The following is a 21,551-nucleotide window of genomic DNA, read 5'->3' on the forward strand; positions in this document are numbered from 1 at the left end:
ATAATTTTTCAATAATTTCTTCTTGTGGAATATTAAATATTGTTCAAACTGATTTGAATTATTGTTGAGAACTATGTGAGTCAAGTGTATTGTAGAAAGCGCTATGACGATTTCCGGCTGTCAGACTAATGTTGCGATTGCGTGTAGAGCCGCGAGAATCTCTTGGTACTAGTAAAACGTCAGTGTTTTATTGTTTTTTATAAGTGAAGTATTCGTGACAGTGAACTTGTTTGGAATTCGACAGTTAGTGGAGAAAAAAAAAAACTGGTAAGTAACGGTGTTTACAATAAACTCCTATGGTTAAGATGCATCAGCAATGTAGGAAAGATTCTTGGAAATTCATGTAAAAATGGTTGTTGCTCTATGCAGCACACACCTATCGATTTTTTAACCTCCCAACCACACTAGTTTCTTTTTATTTTCTCCATTTGCACATTATTCACTTATAATATTATTGTGATTATAATTTCTCTTACATTTATTTTATTTTCACACAAAATTTATATACACATTCAATTATTAATTAATTTACACATTTAATTATTTTTTTCAAGATATAGAAATAAAAATATTGCTTGTCTTATCATTGTTGCATTTTGTTTACGTATTTTTTTTCGATTTACATGAATTTACATATTTTTAAAATGTTTTCATTAAAAACCAAATTTATTGCATTTTATATAGGGGAGGATTTTTTTAAAAATTATTTTTAATAAAAATGAAAAATAATATTTTTAATAGAAAAAAAGTTTATGTTTAAAAAATTTTTTTAATTTAAAAAAACTGGAAATTGAAAGAATGTGAGGTAAATGAGAAATATGTAATAGTATTTAAATTACTTTATCAAACGAATTTTTTCTTTTTTGCTAAAAAAAATTGATTTTTATTAATGATAACTCACAATATTGATAAAAATCAATGTCGTAAAGATCCTCGAACCATGCCGTTATTGGAGATTGAACGGACATTTCACGTTTAGTGCAGTTACATCGCGTGACTGAAAGTAAACGAGCGTGTTTGATATTCTCGTACACACGCTTTTTTTTTCTTTTTTTTTTTGATAATATAATCAGTTGATTATAAAAGATTCGGGAGCGCCCTAGAAAGACAATTTTCTTAATTTCTAGTTAAAAATTTGATTAAAAATAATAAAATATAATAATGAATTATTAATTTAAAATTTTATTCCTAGAATTAGAAACAGACCTTAAAGAGAAAGTTAATTGTTTCTTGTATAATATCTGTTGATAGAATAATGATACACAAATTCCATATTTATCTTTTGGAAGAAAAAAATAAATTTCAATTTTTCAAAAATAGAATAAATTTTCTTAAAATAAAAAAATTATTTTTTATTTAAAAAATTGATTTAGTGTTTCTTTTTTTTACAGAGAAGGAAGATAAAATTTTATCTATTTTTAAAAATGGATGACATAAAAAATATTTTGCAAAGAAATTTATTAGAATTTGGAATTTAGATTTGAGAAAATTTTTTTCTTTTTTTTTAATCTTCAAATTGGCTTCTTGAAAAATATTACGCCAGAGGAATTAACAATTAACATTGACCTCTTTGGATCTAATTATTCATCACGTAATTGAAGCTCTCAAAATACAAGTCTAGATTTATCCAAGTTTTTTTTTTTTGTCGATTAGACGAGAAATATAAAAGTGAAAGTAAGGATAATAATTGTTGTAATTTATTATCGAGAAAGGAAATTAAAACAATTTAGCAAAAAAAAAGGTAAAATTTTACACATTTATAAAATTAATTTTGAAACTTAATACAAATTTCATTTTGGAGCAATTTTTTTTTTTTAGATGGCAAAAAGGAAGATTTTGAAAAAGGAGAAATTTTATACTATATTAAAATCTAAATCGCTGAAGCTGGTTTTTTTCTCTCTCTCTCTCTCGGTTATTTGGAGTTTGATTAATGATTGGAATCTAAAGTAAAAGGCATAAAATCAATAAGGGTATTGTGTTGTAGCCTTTTACAGAAGAGCGTTTATACAACCTTGCAACGAGTGATGAAACACCCCACTTTTCTCCCAATAGATATACTTGAGGTGACCTGTAGTGTGCTGCGCCGACCTTGGTCATGGTCACGCAGGTCGCTGGCACACCAGTCTACTCTAATGCCAAAGAAAATTGTCACGATTGTTCTTATTCTGCACTATTGCCAGTGCATTAAAGACAACAACAAAAAAAACAAACTTTCCATTGAAAAATATCCTCCATTAACGATATTTATTTTACAACAATCTTTTCACCGAAAAATTTTCCTAATCAATTAATTAAGTTTTTTCATCAGGAAAAACTTTAGAATAAAAAACTAAAGTGCCTGAAGTTTTATATTCATCGTTAAAAATTTCCCCAAAAAAAAAAAATTGTCAAAAATAATAATCTGTATAAATTGTATATATAAAAGAATAATTTCCTGCGCGGAGAAATTGACCTGCAATTTAAATTACAGTTACGTTAATACCCAGGTTCAATGTTCGAGATCTAAATGTCGTTAGTCAACTTTCACATAGTAAAACAGCAATAATAAAATTCCTAATTACTCAACGAAAGTTGACAAAAAAAAGTCTCACCTTTTTTTTGAAGATTTGACTGAAAAAATTCATGATTTTTTCCGACTCCAATTTTATTGTCAAAAGAAATAGAGAGAGAGAGAGATATTAGCCTATAAATGAAAATAGAATTTATTATTATTATATTGACAAAGTGAGACAGAACTGTCGATGTATAGATAGAATGTGGAAGCCAATTAATTGTTAATCAATATTCGATTCACGCACGACGATAATGACGCACTCTGAAAATGATTAGTCTTCTATTCTGCCAATAATGATAAAATAAAATCCAATTTTAAAATGAAAAAAAAAAAGTTGAGTGTTTAATGAGAATGTGAAAAATTTTTGCAAAATAATTATCAATTAGTTATTTTGTTTATCATAATTAGGAAAAATGAAATTTCCGGTTTTTTTTTCTCTAATTGACTTTTTTTTTCTACTTCCATGTTTTGAAAACTTAAAGAGCTTTTTAAAAACTTTCGTTAAATTGGAGAAACTGATCTGTAAATTCATATCCTGGGACATTAAATTTTAGATATAGGAATGATGCTCATTTACACTAGGCGATAAATATTCATTAAAAAAAAACCCCTCAATTTTGAACGGGACGATAATTACGGTATTTTCTTAATTAGATAATACGATAAATTGCAAGGGTATGACTCAAAAAATATTTAAGCAACGATTTTCTCCTTTTTATTATTTATTTTCTCCGCTTTAGTTATTTTCATTTTTTAATTTATTTTTTTTCACATTCTTTTGTTTCTATTTTCTTTTTTTTTGTTTTCAATTCTCAATTTTCTTGAATTTATTTATTTCTCCGATATTTAATTTTAAAAGCGTAATTTATTGACAATTTTATTTTTTATTTACAGGATTTAAATTAACGTGAAAAGGCGGAGAGATATTTCGAAACTTCTTTATAGAGAGGATTCTCTCTCTCTTTCTCTTTTCGTAAATAATTCGAAGCTCTGCATAAATAATAAGCACAGAGAGATCGTATTTGGTGGATGTCTCTAGTTTTTCTTTTTTGAAAAATTCTTGGTCCAGAATATTGGAGGTCAACTTACTTTTATCGATTTAAAAATAGAATTAATGGGGAAAAAAAATCATCATCATCATCATGAGCAATAAAAAAAAATCACGTGACTAGATATCTCCGCCGGAACATGATTCTCGAGGGCGGAAAAAAAAATTAATTGTGAGGGAGAAATAATTGGTGCCAGTCGTAGTTGATATTTGAACGTTGTGAGAAGTGTTTTTCCAATGGATCCTGGCTGATTTTGCGCGGCTGAAATGAGAGAAAAAGAATATATGTATATAGCGGTAGGAAAATTGGAGTCCTTTTTCTCTTCGCGCGCGTGCGGAAGTTATCGACTTGCGCCGAAGCAATTGTGTTCGGTTATTCCCGCGAATCCTCGGTTGTCCTTTTGTCCTCTCTCTCTCTCTCGTCATTTAGAAATTTTTGCAAATTTCTTATTCTCCTCCTGATCATGGTGGTGATTCGGTGACGTATCTTCTCGTAGTTTTCGAGTCATTTTCCACACACAAAAAAAGAGGTGGAAAAAAAAAATCACTGTTCTGTGCTCCTCATGATCCCAGAGAGTCGTCCTTCTGAGGAAATTCTCTCAGCTTCAAAATCGAGGTGATCGTCAATCCAAGGACCAGAGGTGACCCTGTATCACAAAAAAAAAAAAAAAAAAAAGATTTAACACTCTTTTTTTCCTTTAGAAACGAGATTTCTTTATTTCATTTTTGTGATTATCCTCCACGACATTCATTTGACATTTAGTTAGACTTCAAAGTGTTTTTTCAAAATTAATTTTCCATTTTGTAATTTTTTGAGAAATGTTATTTTTTTCAAATTCTTATGGTGGTTTTGATTTTTTGAAAGTGGTGCTACTGAAAAAGAAATTGGAGGTATTTTTTTTTTTTTATCTATCATAATGACGAATCATTGCATGTACTAAAGACGGGGTATACACGTGGTGTTTGCACTTGCGCGCAAAACGATACAAGCTATTGATTTTCTCTACTCCTATACACCTTTCTCTTCTTCGGTTAGAATTTGCTTTTCCACCTTCTCTGTTTCTATCTATGTCTCTCTCTTTCTACCCATTTACGATCATTGCAAACTACCTTATCGGTTGACAAGATCGATCCATCGATCAATTGCCCTTTGAAGATCATTCTGCCATACAGAAAAAAAAAAGTAGAAAAAAAAAATGATCACTGTCGAAAAGTTCATTGGAGCAGAATTAATTTGAACTCGTTCTTTTTTCGAGTGAACAAATCACTCGTCTATGAGCGGATAATATTGCTAAATATTGTGCAACGGTCGAGAGAATTTTTATTTGTAGCACAATTTAGTGTTGCAATCATTTTTTTTTTCTTTATTTAGTTTTGGCGTTTTTTTTATTTTCGTTTCACCTTTTGGTCGACTTTCTATGGTTTCGAATTTTAATTTTATATATTGAATTTAATAATTCAATTTACTTTGAATGACATTGAAATATTCAAATCACTTTGCAATAGACTGAAAGTATTTTTCTTATTATTTTCAAACATCTGGTTTTTGTTTGCTATTATTCATTATTCATGAATAGTGACATTAGTGGAATTTGAAAATAAAAATGATGTAAATCTTGTATTTTAAAAACAAAAAATTATGAGAACATTTTTTTTTATAAATAACAGTGAATAAATAAAATAGTAATAATGAAAAAAAAAATGATTGAGTAAAGAGAAACAAAAAGCTGATGATTTATTTTTTTTTCAGGAGACAGAGTTGTCGTTCGCTTGAAAAAGTAACGTCGACAGTCGACGTTGAAGAAGAAATTTAGGTGTCAACGGAAAGGTTAACAGGAAAGAGGGACAGTAAATTGCAGCAAATATGCCGGCCCCAACGTCAGCTGAAGCGCATGGCGAGACAGGCCCGCCGAGAACGGAACTGCAGGAATTGCAAATGAAATCACAGCAAACGGCAGATGAGGTGAAAAATTCATTAAATTTTTCCTATTCTAAAAATGAAAAAATTATCTGCAAATTTTATTTCCATTTTTTTTTTGTATAAAATTTCATCTTCTTTATTTTTTTTTGCCAAATATGCTAATGAGTTGCCAAATTTGTTTTTGTAGCAAGAATTTAATTTTTGAAAAAGTTTTCCCATTAAGAAGTTTTTCGATTTTTTTTTTACAGGAAAATTCATTTTAACTGAAAACATTTTATTGAAAAGTTTTTCAATAGAAAAATTTTATCTCTAATTTTTTTTGAGCATATATATATATAGCGAGGAATCAATTATCATCTGATAATAATTTTTTTAGTGTATCCGAAAGATTCTTGAAAAAAAAAAATCGAGAGAGGAAAACTAAATGAGATATATTCTTATCTTTTCGACGTTAATCTCCCAGGCCTTTTTGAACTTCCAAAAAAAAAAAAAAAAAACAACTAATAAGGCTTTATATATTTTTTTTCTTACTCACATTTATTTGAAAATCATATATAAAAAGTCGTAAAATTTTAATTACATAAAATTAGATAAATTCGTAAAAGCAAAATAGGGCACAATTACGAAACTAATATATAATAATTCTAATTATCAAATTAATTAAAATTAAAATTTATGAAAATTGAATTAATATTGTGATAAGGATTTTAATTATCAAATTAATGATAATTTTTTTATTAATTTCAAATAAATTTAATTAACAAATTGTTAGTGAAAATAAAATTAACAGTGATTACAAATTATTAAAAAATAATATTTTTAAAAAATACTTCAAAAAAATATTTAAAAATTATTAATCACATTTATCAATGATAAATTGTCAATTAATTGAATAGTTGATAAATTGAATTTTAATATTAATAGAGAGTATTATTATTATTATTATTATAATGGAAGTTTTAATTTAATTCGAGAAATAATTGCTACCACTTAATAATAATTATTATTTTTTAATTATTTTTTTTTAATTATTTAATTTTTTAAATTTCAGTCGCTGGAAAGTACGAGACGAATGTTGGCATTATGCGAGGAGGTAAGTCACTTTTAAAAGCAAGACTATTTTTTCCTCGTATATTCTATAATTGTCTCTTGAAATCAGGGACTTGAAAGCTTTACAAGGCTCGTCGCATCGACGTCCTGTTTTAATCACTAATCGCATGGCGAGCACACATTGCATTCCTTCTTTGCTTCAAATTAATATGTAAACGCTATTCTATTCAATGAATTCATTCTAATTGAATTTGAATCGAAAATTTTTTTTTTCTCTCTCTCTTCTTTTTACTCGTTGAAATGATAAACGTCGAACGATCAGCGTTTGTAAAGCTAAAACTATTTAATCATATATGTAATCAAGAGCATAAAATATTGTAAAACCACACAGACACCACGTCTCCAGCCTTAAAGCCATTTTTTAAAAAAATTAGTTAATTTAATAATTATTTAACAGAAATTGAAAATAAAATCGCCTAAAAAAATAAATTAAGATTGATGCTGTGATGCGTTGCCTGTGTGGTAAATTGGCTCTCGGATTAGATTCTTAGGTGTAAGATTATAAAAAAAAAAAAAAAAAAGTGATGACTCGTCGTCGTCGTCGTCGTTCCAAGTAAAGATGCGAATTGGAAAAAAAAAATCTGCGTGTTATCCTCCGTTTTGAAGGATTCGTCTTCTAGGGCCCACCGCATTGCATCCTGTGTCTGTGTACCTTCCTCATGTGATTTCATCGACTGTTCCATCGACGTCAGTGTGTGGAAGATGATCCCCTTCTATTTTTTTTTTTTGCATCTGTTTTTTGACCTTCTATTCCGTGGCACACCCCTAATTGATCCTTCTATGTGTTATTTTTTTTCTTTTTTTTTTGTTCACTGTTCTTTCAAATGCTCCTGTTTTTACCCTCTCACTCCACTCTTTATTCTCTCAGCGAGCAATAAAACGTCGACGAGCGTAGGATGACTACATTTTTATCAAGAGGGGTTGGTGGATGAACCCTCTTTTGTCAGTCCCCCCTTTTTTTTATCTCTCTCTTTCTCTCTTTTTTTTCCATTCATTTCTATTTTTCGGCTCGTTATTTTTATCTCTATTTTTCGTTTTTTAGTTTTGCTATTTTTTATTTGAATATTTTTATTTTTCAAATATCGCTTTTTTTCTGTTTCGTTATTGAGATATATTTTTTTTTTATTTAATGTCATTTGAAAATAAATATATTAGAATAAAAAAATTAATTTTTAATTTAAATAATTAAAAAATTGCAATGGAGAAAAATTAAAAATCACACGAGTGCATTGATCTAGTAATCGTGAATAAGAGGAATTGATAAAAATGATAAGACGCAAGAAGCTGGTATCGAAAGTGGAGGCGTTGAATGACCTTTCACCTCGTAAATAGCTTTCTTGATACAGTCGGAGACATTAGCTGCACTTGTCTCATCGATTTTTCAAAGGGCTCTAAGTCATAACTGACTTCTTTTTTAAATTTCATAATTTTATTATTTTATTTATTTTTATTGAAATAAATAATTTTTTTTTTTTTACTATTTCTAATTATAATTTTTTTTTTAAATTTTTTAGTAAAAATATTTCTAATTATTATAATTGAAAATGGATCATTTTAATCAAAAACAAATTTGAAATATTCTCACAATAATTATTTAGAAAAAAAAATTTTTTTTTTTAAATTTGAATGTAAAATAACGGAACCACTTTCATTATTCCAGAATAATATTTTGCCTTGACATTTACCATTTTTATCAATATCAAATATATAATTTTCAACTCAGTTTGTATATTCGTATCGATATTTTTCCATAAGGAATTATTTTTTCTTTATTGAAATTGGAAAAAATTGAAAATTTAAACAAAATTATTTTTAATTAAACTATAAAAAAATTAATTTGAAAATAAAAAAATTTGATAAATATTTCAAAAATGAAATTATTAAAAATAAATTATAAATTAATTAAATTCCTACGCTCGTCGAAAATTATTTGCAATCAAAATAGTTTCTGCCTAATAATTGTCTCTCTCTCTATTTTTCTCTTTCTATTTCTCTCTCTCTCTCTCTCTCCAGATCTTTTGTCAATCGATCAATTTTTTCAAATTGATCAAATGGTTTTATGGTATTACACAAAAAAAAAAAAAATTAGGAATTTTTATGATAATTGTGTTGATGTACGTACACACAACCACACGTGCTGTGTTGCTGCTGCTGTTGCTGCCAAATTGCTGGCGTTGCTCTTTTGCTGTCTTTCTATGATGTTAGTGGCTGACCTGTTGTACTATCTGTGTTTTAAGTGTCTAAAAAAAAAAAAACTTAAAAAAAATACTACTACTGAAATCCAGACACAAAAAAAAGATAGTCTAAAAAAAAAAATTCACACCTAGGCAGGCACGAGGATCCAGCATCTCGCACTTTTTTGTCCTATTTTTTTCCCTTTTTCTGTTTTTTTTAAAAGAATTTTTTTTTTCTAATCCAATAACCAAAACGCATGATTTTTATAATTCTCCTTTTTTTCAATGCTTTTAGAAATTGAAAAAAAAAATAATGTTTAAAATTCAGATTCTGAAAATATTAATATTTAAAAAAAAAAATGAAAATTCAAATTATTTTTTATTTATTTATTTATCATTGTTACTGGCACAATATCCTTGACCCTGTTTTCTGCAAATTTTATATACGATATCTTAATTCCGATTTTTAATCTCTTGGATATTTGAAAGGGCATGCACACGCATGGTGAGCCCACTTGCATTATCTTTGATGTCTCTATACCTTTGCTCTATTTTTCTGTCTAATTTTCCATTTCTCTGTATCTCTCTCTCTCTCTCTATTTCTCTCTCACCATTATTTTCAATCCTATACACTGAGGCGTGACGTCATCGCATATTTCAAGGACAATTTTTTTTGATTATTTAATAGGGGGAAAAAATTATTAAATTTTTTTTTTGAAAATTGCTCTTTTCCAATTTCATAATAATTTTTTTTTCGAATAAAATTGAAAATACCATTTTTGCCGTAATGAGAAAAAAAAATTACTTTCTCGTGTAAATTGTTTCCTTTCAACAATAATGACTCGTGACTTGATTATGTATATTTAAAATAATGATTGAAACAAATATGACGTAATTTTTCCTTTATAAAATAAAAAAAAAAGTGCGAAGAATTTCTATTATAAATATTTTTTTTTATTATTTCTCTTTTATGCAAAAATATATTATTTTTTTTTCTTTTTTTAAATCTACAGTCTATAGTTTTAATGTAATCGATTGACTTGTATACTGTCTCATATTTTATTGAAAGAATTTATTTATTTTTATATTTAAAATTGTCACCCTTGTGAATTTATTGTTGAAATCAATCACGATTCATTGAAACTTTTTCAAAATCTCCTCGACTTTTATTGATTTATTTGTATAGATATTTTAATATTCAAATTAAATCCTCCAAGAGTTTATTTTCAATTTATTTTAAAGGTTTATTTTTCCTTTTTTTTTATTACAATTCTTAAATAACGAAATTCGATTTTTTTTCCAAATTAAAATTTTCTTTTTGTTTTATTATATGAATTCTAATGGTTTTTTAAAAATTTTTTTCAGGTAGAGATTATTAGAAATTATTTTATTTTTTCTGAATATTGGAAAATGTCTTGAAATTTATGGGAACGTGTTACGCCTCGAGTTTTTATATATTATTGATGTCCTCAATATATAATAATGATAATAATTAAATTGGAAATTCTGCACTCAACTCATCTACTCACTCAACTCATTCTCAATCGTTTTGGACTGATATATCACCAATCACCATATCACCTTCCTGAAAAATGATGATTTTTTTTTTTAAACCAGCCAGAACAAGTACACGTCTGGACAGGTACACACCGTCACTCTCGCAAAGAATTAACGAGAGGCTCGAATTTAAAATTATTATTTCATTTGAAATAATGATAAAAATTTTAATGCAAGCAAAAATTTCTATTTAAAGAAGACATAAAGATTAATATTCAATTATAATAATAATAATAATAATTGCCAAAGCGTGGGAAAAATGAAAAAAAAAAGAAATCGCTCGAGTCGAGCAATTAAAATCGGTTTTATTTATTTTTACCATTTTTAGAATTTTCATTATAAAGTTTAATGTTTTTTTTTGTTTTCTTTTTCTAGTCTATATTATTCGAACTGTTGCAATTAAATTAGTTTTGCTTTTTTTGAAAATTTTCAAAAAAAAATTATTTAATTTAAATATTTGTTAAATAATTTTTGATTTTGATTATTTAAAATAATTTAATATTCAACATTTTTTTTTTTGAAGTTATTTCGGTTTTTTTATTTTTAATTTCTTTTTTCGTTTCTTAATTTAATTCGAGCCTATCGGGGGTTTTTTTTTTTGGATAAAATGCGGTTCAATGACGGGAGTGACGAGACAGACGATCCTTCAGGTTCTATTCTATTATAATTGTTAAAAAACTAATACTTAAAAGAGGAAGCACACGAACTGCTTTCCTTAATAAAAAAAAGAAAAATTAAATAATACACACGAGAATAGAAGAAAAAAATATATATTCCTCGATTTTTCCCGTAACAGAGAATATCGATTCGTAAAAAAAAGTGTAAAGAAAAAATTTTAGAATTTAATTTATAATTTAAATTATCATTTTTGATATTTAAAAAAAAAATAATTTAATTTTATAATTCTTTTTTATAAATTCTATTTATTGGGGAAAAATATTTTAATATGAAATTTTTTTTTCAAAAAAAAATTTTTGGAATCTCCAAAAAAAATTTGGCGATTAGAATAAAGAAAATAAAAAAAGTAAATAGAGAGAAGAATAAAAAAAAAAAGAAAGAAATTGTTAAATTTTTAGAATTAATTTTTTGCTATATGAATGTCGAGAGGAAATCGTGTGCTTCCTCTTTTGCAAAAGCTTTTGAAAAGCATCACGCATCGTTTACTCTTTTATACTATCCATATATACTAATTACCTACTAATATTACTATATATACTATATACGAACTCTTTAACACTGGTGGTGGTTGTTTGTGTTGTGCTGCCTCATTTCTGTAGAGCAAGGAGGCCGGCATCCGTACTCTGGTCGCACTCGATGACCAGGGAGGTGAGTCTATCGCTCTTTTACCAAAAAAAAAAAAAAAAAAAAAATATATAAAAAGCAAATTCTACCGATTCAGAAGGAAAAAAAAAACAAAAAATAAAAAATTCCCTTTTTTAATCCCCAACGTTTTTTCAGAAGCCAGACTTGTTCAAATTCAACAATTTTTATTAATAGTTTTATAGAAAGTAAAGGAATTAACTTATTAAATATTTAATTTTTTTTACAAATTAAAATTAAAAATATTTTAGCATTAATTTTTTTTTTCATCCTAATTTTCTTTTATTTCGAAAAATATATGAAAAAAAACTAATTGTAAAATAGAATTGAAATTTTATCCCTTTTTTTATAAATTTCTGCCCAAAGGTAACAAAATTTGCTCTTGTAGCATGAATAATAAAAAAAATTTTTTTGATATACACGTCCTTGCTTTCGTTGGTTGGTAAGGTGTTGGTTGACAATCGTACGAGAATAATAATTTACTAAAAAAGAAGAAATAATTAAAAAAAAAAGTAACTTGATTGCTGTTACAATAAGTGTAATTTAATATTATATAAATTAATTTGTGGAAAATTAGTTGGTCTTGAAGAAACCAATAATGGTGAGGCTGATAAATTTGCTTAATTAAAGGGCCAATCATGATAGGCTTTAGTCTCTTCCCAAGGGGTTACAGTTCCTCAAAGTATACACTTCACCCAAAACATTAACTGTGATGAAAAATAATATAAAAAAAAATTTAGAACAAAAAAAAAATTTTAAACAAAAAAAAATTTAGAACAAAAAAAAATAAATTTAATATTAAGAAAAAAGGACAAACATTCTTGACACTTGACAAAGAAAAAAAAATCGATTTTTAGATTTTTAGTAACACTTGATTTTTAGAATTAGGATTTTTATTTTCTACTCTTATCTCTATAAATTTTTACTTTCACTATTTTTTTTATCTTTTTCAAACAATTTTTCAAAACAAAATTTTCAATGCCGGTAGTGCTACTATTTGAATACTGCTACTACTATACAACAACTTCTAGAACCTATTTTTTTTTTTTATTTTATTCTTACCAAAACGGACTTAATTTTTTTTTCTGATACATGCTATTACTAATTTTAATACTATTTCTACTAGTTCTAGTAATTACTAATTTTACTACTACTAAACTAATATTGGAATACTATTTACTAAATTACTACTGCTACCGCTACTGCTACGCTCTACTACAGAAAAAAAAAATCTATTTTTTTTATTTTTTTTTTTTATTAATGTTATAATATTAATACTCACAGTAGCTTGTCAAAGATCTCTGTCTCTTTCTCTGTGTTTGTCTATGTTCCTTATAACCGATTATGTCCTGTCCAATTATTAAAAAAAAAGAAAAAAAAACCTGGCCAAAAAAATTCGAAATTTTTTTAACAATTAAAATTTATTCATGAAGCTGATTTCAAAAAAAAAAATTCATTCACAGTGTAATATTTATCGTCAGCTTTTTGAGAGTCCCAAAAAATATAGTTTCAATTTGAATTAAATTTAAAAAATTTTTTATTTTAAGGGCCATATAAAAAAAAATATAAAAGAACTCGTAAAAAAAAAAAATTACAGACAATAAAATTATTGTGACAATAAAATGAAAATAATATAATACGACAATAAAATATTTGAAATCAATTTACAATTGCAATTATTTATGTATTAAATTTGCTACACGGTAATAAAAAAAATTGTTTTTGTAATTTTATTTTTTTTTTTAATAATTATGGTTTTATTGGAACTTTCCTAAAAGCTGTCGCATAAAATTACACGGAAAATAACAACTTTTTAAATTAAAAAAAAAAAAATGGAAAAAATGCGTGTTTGTGCGCGTGCACATTTTTTCCCAATTTTTTTTTTTCACTTCAAAATATATTTTTTTTCTCTACGTACTTTTTTTTAATTTTCTTACTCCAATTTCGAATTTTTTTCAAAAAAAAAAATTAAATTTTTTTTTTTGAACGGATTAATTGATTTAAAACTAAAAATTAATATTTACGATTATTTTTTTTAATTTAATATATACATTTGGAATTTTCAGAGTGAAAAAAAAAAATATTTTTTTTCTCCGTTTTGGGAATTTTTATTTAGTAAAAAAATTTTTGGAGGGCGCGCGACTAATTTATTTTTAAAAAAATTTATTTTAAAAAATTTATTTTAAAAGACTAATTTATTAAAATCATTTCGTGCGCGCTCGCAGACACGTTTTCATTATTAGTTTACATCTAAAAAAAAAAAGGCTTCTAGCTGTGTTGCTTTATAATTCTAGCGATAATTCGTTTCACATATATTTGCAACATATTTGTTATAGCAGTAGCTGTCTGTACCATGTAATAATTGTTAGATATCATTTTTTTTCAGTTTTTAATTATCTCTCATTGCATTTATTTTCTACTTTTTTTTTCTTTTAAAAATTATTTAATTTGTTAAATAAATATTTTATTTCAATCGAATTAACAAATATAAAAAAAACAGTATTCATTTTTTTAAATGTTTTTAATTTACCATTTTTGATTTTGATACTTTTATCAATAAATTTCTCATATCTAGAAAATAGTAAAAAAAATATTATTTTTCATAATCATTTCATTCGCGTTTTTTATTTTTGTCCTGAAAAAAAATTTATCACTCGTTAAATAATTTTTTGGAAAATATAAAAATTGACAATTTTGATTTTTTATTTTAAAAAAAATTTGTTTTAATTTAAAAAGTTGTTATTTAATTCTGTTTCAAATTTTGAGATTTTAATATCGCAAAAACAACTTGTTGGAAATTTTCTCATTAAGAAATTTAATTCTATCTCACTACCGAGAGAAGTTTATTTAAATTAACATCAGCGAGTGGTAATTTGTTTGTAATAAGCTTTTTTGTTTATTTTGCCTCTCATCACACTATCTCATGGACCCTATTTATTATTTTACACCGTTCGTTTCGTCTCAAGAATATTTTCTTTTTTCAAAACTGAAAAATAATTATTATTACCAAAAAAAAAAATAAAATTTATTGTTAATAATAATTAAATTTTTTATTTTAATAATTAACTAAAATTATTTATATAAATTAATAAAATAATTATTTTAAACAAAAAAGTCGAAACGTGCGGTGCATTTTTTTTTTTGTCCGAATTTTTTCCGCAGTTTTTTTTTTTGCATCACTGAATGATTTTTCATTTCCGTTTCGTGGGCCAATTGTAGAGCGAGGAAACCGGAGCGAACGTACTGACGATGTTAGACCACCAAGGCGGTAAGCAAGAAATTTTTGAAAAGCAAAATTAAATGCAAAATTGAATTCGATTTTTTAAATGTGGCTATATTATATTTGGTCGCGGCTGCTGCTATATATTTATCTTCTCTCTGGCCAAAAGGACCGTGTTTAAATGTGCGAATTTTTCCTATATATTTCTAATCTTGATTCTAAATTCTTTTTTTTTTTCTATAACTTACTAATATTCTAACCATTTTTTTTTTGTCTTATTGCTTATTTCGCTCGGTGTCTCTTCGTCGCTCTCGGCATATTTTAATTATTGCCGTCAATTTTTAAAAAAGAGACAAAAAATATTTTTATTTATTTAATATTGAAAAAAAGATTTGACTGGAATAAATTTATTAGTATTTTTAAAAATAATTTTTTTTCTAAATTCTAATCGAATCTTTTTTTTTTTGCAGTGGAAAATTCATCTACGTTTGCACCAGATTGCTTCCAATTTGTATAGTAAAAAAAAAGAATAATTTAATTGAAGATAATAAATTATTGGATAAATTTTTTGAATAATGGAAGAAAAAGAAGAGAGAAATGAAAAGCTGATATAAACAAGTTGGAATTAAATTCCGGTGGAAACGAAGAGATTGAATTTATAATTAATCAAAAGTTGTCTGTTAGTAATAGCAGTTTACAACATTATCCAGAAGAGCATCTTTTTGTTTTCTGTGTTTTTGAATTTATATAATGGAAATATTCTCATAAAAGGTCTTTATCATTGTTATCATTTACGAGAAGATTACATCAATTTACATCGACGACTAACCATTTTATAAATCCTCTCATCCCTCCGGAGGACTAATTTATTATCAAGGGCTATTATATGCAACGTATAAACGACGCTAGATGAATATTTTAACTCTTTCGTTCCCAGGATTTACTTCTTGTAAATGTAAATTGCATTTTTTTTGTTCCTTTTTTTTGTTTTCCATATTTTCTCTCGCTTTCTTAATTCTTAACGATAAAATAAAAATTATTTTTTTTTTCGAAAAAAGGAGATAATTCCGGGAACGATGAGTTTTTTTTTTTTTTGACTCGGTGATTTTCTCTGATGTTAACGTCGGTTGCCTGTTTAGAGCCACGAGGTCGGGATGAAAAGCCTCGTTATGCTGGACGAACAAGGCGGTAAGCCATCTCACCTAGCTAGTTTAAAATAATATAATTGTCAAATTATTTAAAAAAAAAAATAGTAAAAAATAATTTTTTTTTTTTAAAATGATAATCATTAAATTGTCCAACACAAGCAGAGCTCGTACGAAAAAAAAAAAATAACCCACCTCGCCGACACATACGTTGACACACACGTTGAACACAAAAGCAAGTTGTACGTAAGTTCAAGTTGGTCCCGAGGCCAATGAAAAAGAAAAAAAAAAAAAAAAACTGAATCGGGGGACACCGAACGGAGCTCTTCTTACTCTCCTTGTGTACTTTTCAATGTACGTACGGAAAAAAAAATCTAAAAAAAAACCGCTTTTTTTTTTTTTACTAATCATCGATACTAATTTACTAATTACTAATATCATTTTCTCGCACTGACACCTTAATAGCCAACGTTCAAAAATAATTAAATCCTTTGTAAAAAAAAAGGTTTCACACTCGTGGTCCAAGTTCTTTTATTATAAAAACAATTTTCTCATTTTGAGATTCAATTTTTTTTATCTAATTTTTAATTTGATATTGATTTAACAAAAATGATTCTATGAAAAATGTTAATTTAAAAAAAAAATTCAGAATAATTATTTAATTTTAATAAATTATAAAAAAAAAAATTAATTTCACTTGAATACAAATAATTAAAAAAAATTTTTTTTGAGATTTCACAAACTTCGACCACACCGGTCTAATTTTCTACTCGTCACCTTCATCTTTTTTTTTTAATACCCGCAATTTTTCTACTAAAAAAAATGCATTCTTAGTTACGTAACAAATATTCAAACACAATCGTACTTCGTGCAAAAAACGAGAAACCATTGCTTTTTTTTATATTCAATTATGTTATTTGTAAATTTATTTATTCCTCCGAAGTATTGTCATTATATATTTCATCTGTAATTTTGAAACTTTCTCTCTTACTCTACCTCTCATAGAATACGTGTTTTTTTTTTTAAATATCAATGTATTGGATAAAATTGAATTTTTTAAAAAATTGTAATTTTTTTATTTATTTTAAAAAAAAAAATGTTGTGTGTATATTTGTTTGAGTGTATCGGTCTGAATGTTTTGCATGTTTGTATGAATGTTTTCTTGAATGTTGCACGTATGTATTTTTGTGTGTGAATATAATTGATTTTTTTTACCGAGCTTCTAAATTAAAAATTTTTGTCAAAAAAATTTTTTTCAAAATTTTTTTCTATTAAAATTTTATCTCTCCATATTGACAATTTTTCAAAAATTAAATTTGATTTATTATTTTAATAATAAAAATTATTTTTTTCTAATATTGGAACAAAAAAAAATAACGATGAAAAATTTGTATCGATAAAATAAATTGAATGACTGTGCGAATGAGAGAAATTCCCATTTTTTTTTTATTAAAATAAAATTAACTTTTCAATTTTTCTCGAAGGCCTGGTTTCTGGTAATTTGCACGAATCGTATTCGATTCGCAAAAGGTCATTTGAATCCGAATAAAGAAATTTTTTCCATGCCAATAAAAAATAATATTTCATCGAGAAAAATTTATTCCTTAAATTTTAAGCGAACAATTTTTTTTTTTTTAAATTATAATAATTATTTATAATCGGGGTGTTTTTTTTTCGCTCGGTAAAAAATGACCTCTCGCAAAAACAAAAATGTTTAAAAACAACCAGCCTTTAATTGTTTTAAAATAAAAAAAAAAAAGTCAACGATTTGGAAACTACTAGACTTGTATTTGTTAAATGTTAATCTTTACCGTTCCCTTGTCTCTTGTTGTTTCTTTTTCAAAAAAAAAAGTCTTTTAGTTTCCAGTCGTCAATTTTTCATAGTAGAGAATATTTTACTAAAAAATTTTCCTTTTTTTCCAAATCCCCCTATGATGAAAACAGAACAATTGGATCGAATCGAGGAGGGAATGGACCAGATCAATGCTGATATGCGAGAAGCTGAGAAAAACCTGACAGGAATGGAAAAATGCTGTGGACTTTGTGTACTTCCTTGTAACAAGTATGAAAATTTTCTTTTGATCATTTTTAAAACTCAATATTTACTTGGAAAAAAAATAATTATTTTTTAAAAATAGAATTTTCTCTTCTCATTTTCAGTCTAATTAAAAAAAAATGAATATAGTAACGAGAGAAGTATATTCAATTTATATTGCGTGACTTGAGACGAGAGAATAAAAAAAAAGAAATAACTTTTTCATTGGATTCTCGATTTATTCGTTTTATAAAAACAATTGTATTATACGATCTTAAAATAAATAAAACAGAGAATTTCTAACGATTGAAAATATAGAATACAACCGGAGATGCTATTCAGTTTGTTTTATATTTTTTTTTTTATCATAAAAATCATGGATTTCTTGTTTCAAAAAGAATAAAAATACAGCATACTTTTATTTTTTTTTATAGAAATTATTTAAATTTTGCAATAAATTCCGATTATATTGAAAAATTATTTTTTTTTTATTAAAGAGAAAAATTTCCAAGGAAATAGTGAAAATATTTTTCTTTTTGTCGAATTTTCTAAAGTGATTGACAATTTTCATTTATTGTTTTCTTTTTTTTTTTTTTTTTTCTAAAAGGGGTTCGAGCTTCAAAGAAGATGAGGGCACGTGGAAGGGAAACGACGATGGAAAAGTGGTGAACAATCAACCACAACGAGTGATGGATGAACGTAATGGTCTTGGACCACAAAGTGGCTATATCGCAAAAATTACTGGTGATGCTCGTGAAACAGAAATGGAGGAAAATATGGGTCAAGTGAACACAATGATCGGCAACTTGAGAAATATGGCAATCGACATGGGTAGCGAATTGGAAAACCAAAATCGTCAAATCGACAGGATCAATCGCAAGGTCTGTTATTTTATTATTTATTGTTAGAAAATAAAAAATTCTTGCAAAATATAAAAATTCCAATTCTAAATTCTCGATTCAAAATATTTCAAAAACAAACTTTCACTTAAGATCTCTTTTTATGAGAAAGAAAGATTAAATATTATTCAAGTGTACTTTAGTTATCAAAGAATTTCATATCTCTTTTATAATCTTATCCGATGATTTTTTTTTTTCTTTAAAAGTTCATTGAAACAATAATGATCTCGAGTGTGTGTTTTTTTTTCGAAATTTTAATTAAAAATTTTTTTTTTTAGGGCGAATCGAACGAGACGAGGATACAAGTGGCGAACGAGCGAGCCCATCAGCTGCTCAAATAAAAATACTTCCATGGAAAAATAATTTGTCAGAACTTCTACTTCGAGTTACTACTACTTACACCCCATTTTTTTCCATTATCGTCCCTTATACTTACTTATCGTCTCAGTGTCTACCTGTTCACTTACGTGCTATTTGCATATTTACTTAATAGTTATCTCTACATCATTATTTGCTGGCGCATCGTCTCAAAAAAAAATTTTTGTCGACAGCTTCTTAATTGCTGAAATAATAACGAAAAGATTCCTTCCTCTCTTTAGAAAAAAAAAAAAAAATTAAATTCTTAAAATTTTCGAAAAAAAAATGGAATCAAAAAATCAAAAAGGGAAAATGCGCTCGCAAATATCGTCCAAGACCTTTGAAGAACTGTTTAAATAAGGCCAAGAATTTTTTTTCTTTTTTTCTTAATAATTTTCCGATCTTACGCTGGTCGTACAGATTCAATTTTGAATCTTTATATCAATCAAGGGCCTATATTTCATCCTTCATATTTAAACAGTCCTCTCGAATCGTCGAGTATTAAAAAAAAAAAAATCGTTTCGAGTCCAAAAAAGAACTTCACTTTTTATCTCTAAAAATAATAATAATAAATTTCCGTTTTTTCCTACTATTAAATACGTAAATTTTTTGAAAAACGTGCATTTTTTCGGAAACATAAATAAAAATTCTATTTTTCTAGGAAATCTTTTTTCCCAAATATTTCTAAAAGTGAAGTTATATATATATATATAAAAATATTTATAAAAAAAAAAAAAAAAAAATAGGATTCGGAACGAATTGTTTGAAAAGCAATATATTTAAAACTTTGGTCCCTTTTAGATAATTCGTTGAAACAATTTTCAAATCTTTGTAGGTTCGAGAAGGTCTTATAAATATTTTAGAGATCTCGTTAATTAAAGACCATTGTCGGCGAACAACGATTATTAAAGTACGCATAGCGTCCAGCGATCGTCACTGATTCACAAAAAATCAAAATTTCTATATTTTTAAAATTCGACATTTTTTTTTTCCAATGAAATGTTTTTTAATTTTAAAAAAATTAATTTTTTTTCATCATTTTTAAAAAATAAAACGTTTTTAATAGAAGCATTATAGAACAGTGACGTCGCTTTTTACTGTTTCCATTTTTCATCTTGAGGATTTTTCGACCCCGGAGCGATTCGTCAAGCGAATACGTTGGAGGGGCGGTTGGCTTTGTAAGGCGAATTTGATAGGCTTGTTAAAAAAAAAAAATTAAACAAAAAAAATAAATAAATAAATAAATTAGAGGAACGCGTGTAGGATTTTAGAATTTTGCCTGCGATTCCTATGATGAATATTTACACCGAATTGTGCTGGGGTTTCCCAAAAGATAAAAAGAAAGAAAAAGGAATTTTTATTATTTCACAGCGAATATTAGCAAAAAAAGAAAAAGAAAAAGCTCGGAAAAAAAATTGTAATTTATTGTTTCTTTGCAAAAATAATTACTTCTCTTAAAACTACGTTTACTTTGAAATTTTGTCGCCTTTTAGTTATGTAGATATCTCTTCTACGAATTTTTGTAGAACAGAATGACGAATTGTAAAAAGTCAAAAACGAGAATGGAGTGACGATCGACGAGAGTTTTAACTTACAGGCTCATTTTTTTTTTTTGCAAAAAATTCTTGTCATTTTTTTTAAAATTATTTTACATTTTTAAAATAAATTTTTCTTTTATTTGAAAGGTAAAATATTTTTTTTAATTGTGTTTTATTGTAATTTTTGAAGCATTTTTTATTTAATAAAATTTTAATTTTGTGAAAAATGATAAGGGAAAAAAATTGCCCGGAAGTTAAACTCGAGTCATTGTAGCGTAGGTATATAACTCGCGCGCTTGTGAGCTCGCACTTGATGCGATGCCCTCAGGTCACAGTAAGGTTTAACTCCAAGAATGAAATAAAAAAAAAAAAAAAAAAATTGTATATTACTGTATTTACATAAAAAAAGGCTTGTACATGTACTGTAGACAAACAATATAGAAACGATAGTGAGATTTGGCTTTGAAGAGTAAAGGCGTCAATCTCGTATTTAAAAAAAAATATAAATAAAAAGCTATTGGCACTGCACCACTTATTAAAAAAACATTCACAAAATTCAAAATCGAAAGCACACGAAGCTATTTTTAAAGCTAATTCTTTTTTTCATCTATATTTCTATATAAATATATACATATATATATCATAATTCATCTCGCTCATTGCAAATTCTCCA

General features: G+C 26.2%; 1 protein-coding gene across 6 annotated transcripts; it reads left to right on the top strand.

The window, feature by feature from the left end:
- Nucleotides 1–128: 128 nt before the first annotated feature.
- Nucleotides 129–21,379, top strand: LOC127280058 (synaptosomal-associated protein 25). Of its 6 annotated transcripts, none has more exons than XM_051302806.1 (7): nt 129–267; nt 5,353–5,565; nt 6,575–6,616; nt 11,642–11,690; nt 17,994–18,111; nt 18,692–18,965; nt 19,262–21,379. In XM_051302806.1, the coding sequence occupies exons 2-7, from the start codon at nt 5,467–5,469 to the stop codon at nt 19,322–19,324; spliced, it is 645 nt and encodes a 214-aa protein (XP_051158763.1). In that variant the 5' UTR covers nt 129–267; nt 5,353–5,466; the 3' UTR covers nt 19,325–21,379. The 6 variants fall into 6 exon arrangements, with proteins under 6 accessions (XP_051158763.1, XP_051158764.1, XP_051158760.1 ...); XM_051302807.1 differs by lacking the exon at nt 129–267 and adding an exon at nt 4,002–4,243; XM_051302803.1 differs by lacking the exon at nt 129–267 and adding an exon at nt 4,002–4,218.
- The last annotated feature ends 172 nt before the right edge of the window (nt 21,380–21,551 follow it).

The sequence above is a fragment of the Leptopilina boulardi genome, unplaced genomic scaffold (assembly GCF_019393585.1).
Source record: "Leptopilina boulardi isolate dan_hultmark-lab unplaced genomic scaffold, ZJU_Lbou_2.1 LbouV2_229, whole genome shotgun sequence".
Classification (NCBI taxonomy): domain Eukaryota; kingdom Metazoa; phylum Arthropoda; class Insecta; order Hymenoptera; family Figitidae; genus Leptopilina; species Leptopilina boulardi.

What these genes read in the sequence shown, in the direction of transcription:
- LOC127280058 (XM_051302806.1), top strand. Translation starts at nt 5,467, where the DNA reads ATGCCGGCCCCAACGTCAGCTGAAGCGCATGGCGAGACAGGCCCGCCG. An exon ending in CGCACTCGATGACCAGGGAG is followed by an intron (nt 11,691 to 17,993) that starts GTGAGTCTATCG and finishes TGATGAAAACAG; the next exon opens with AACAATTGGATCGAATCGAG. An exon ending in TCGACAGGATCAATCGCAAG is followed by an intron (nt 18,966 to 19,261) that starts GTCTGTTATTTT and finishes TTTTTTTTTTAG; the next exon opens with GGCGAATCGAACGAGACGAG.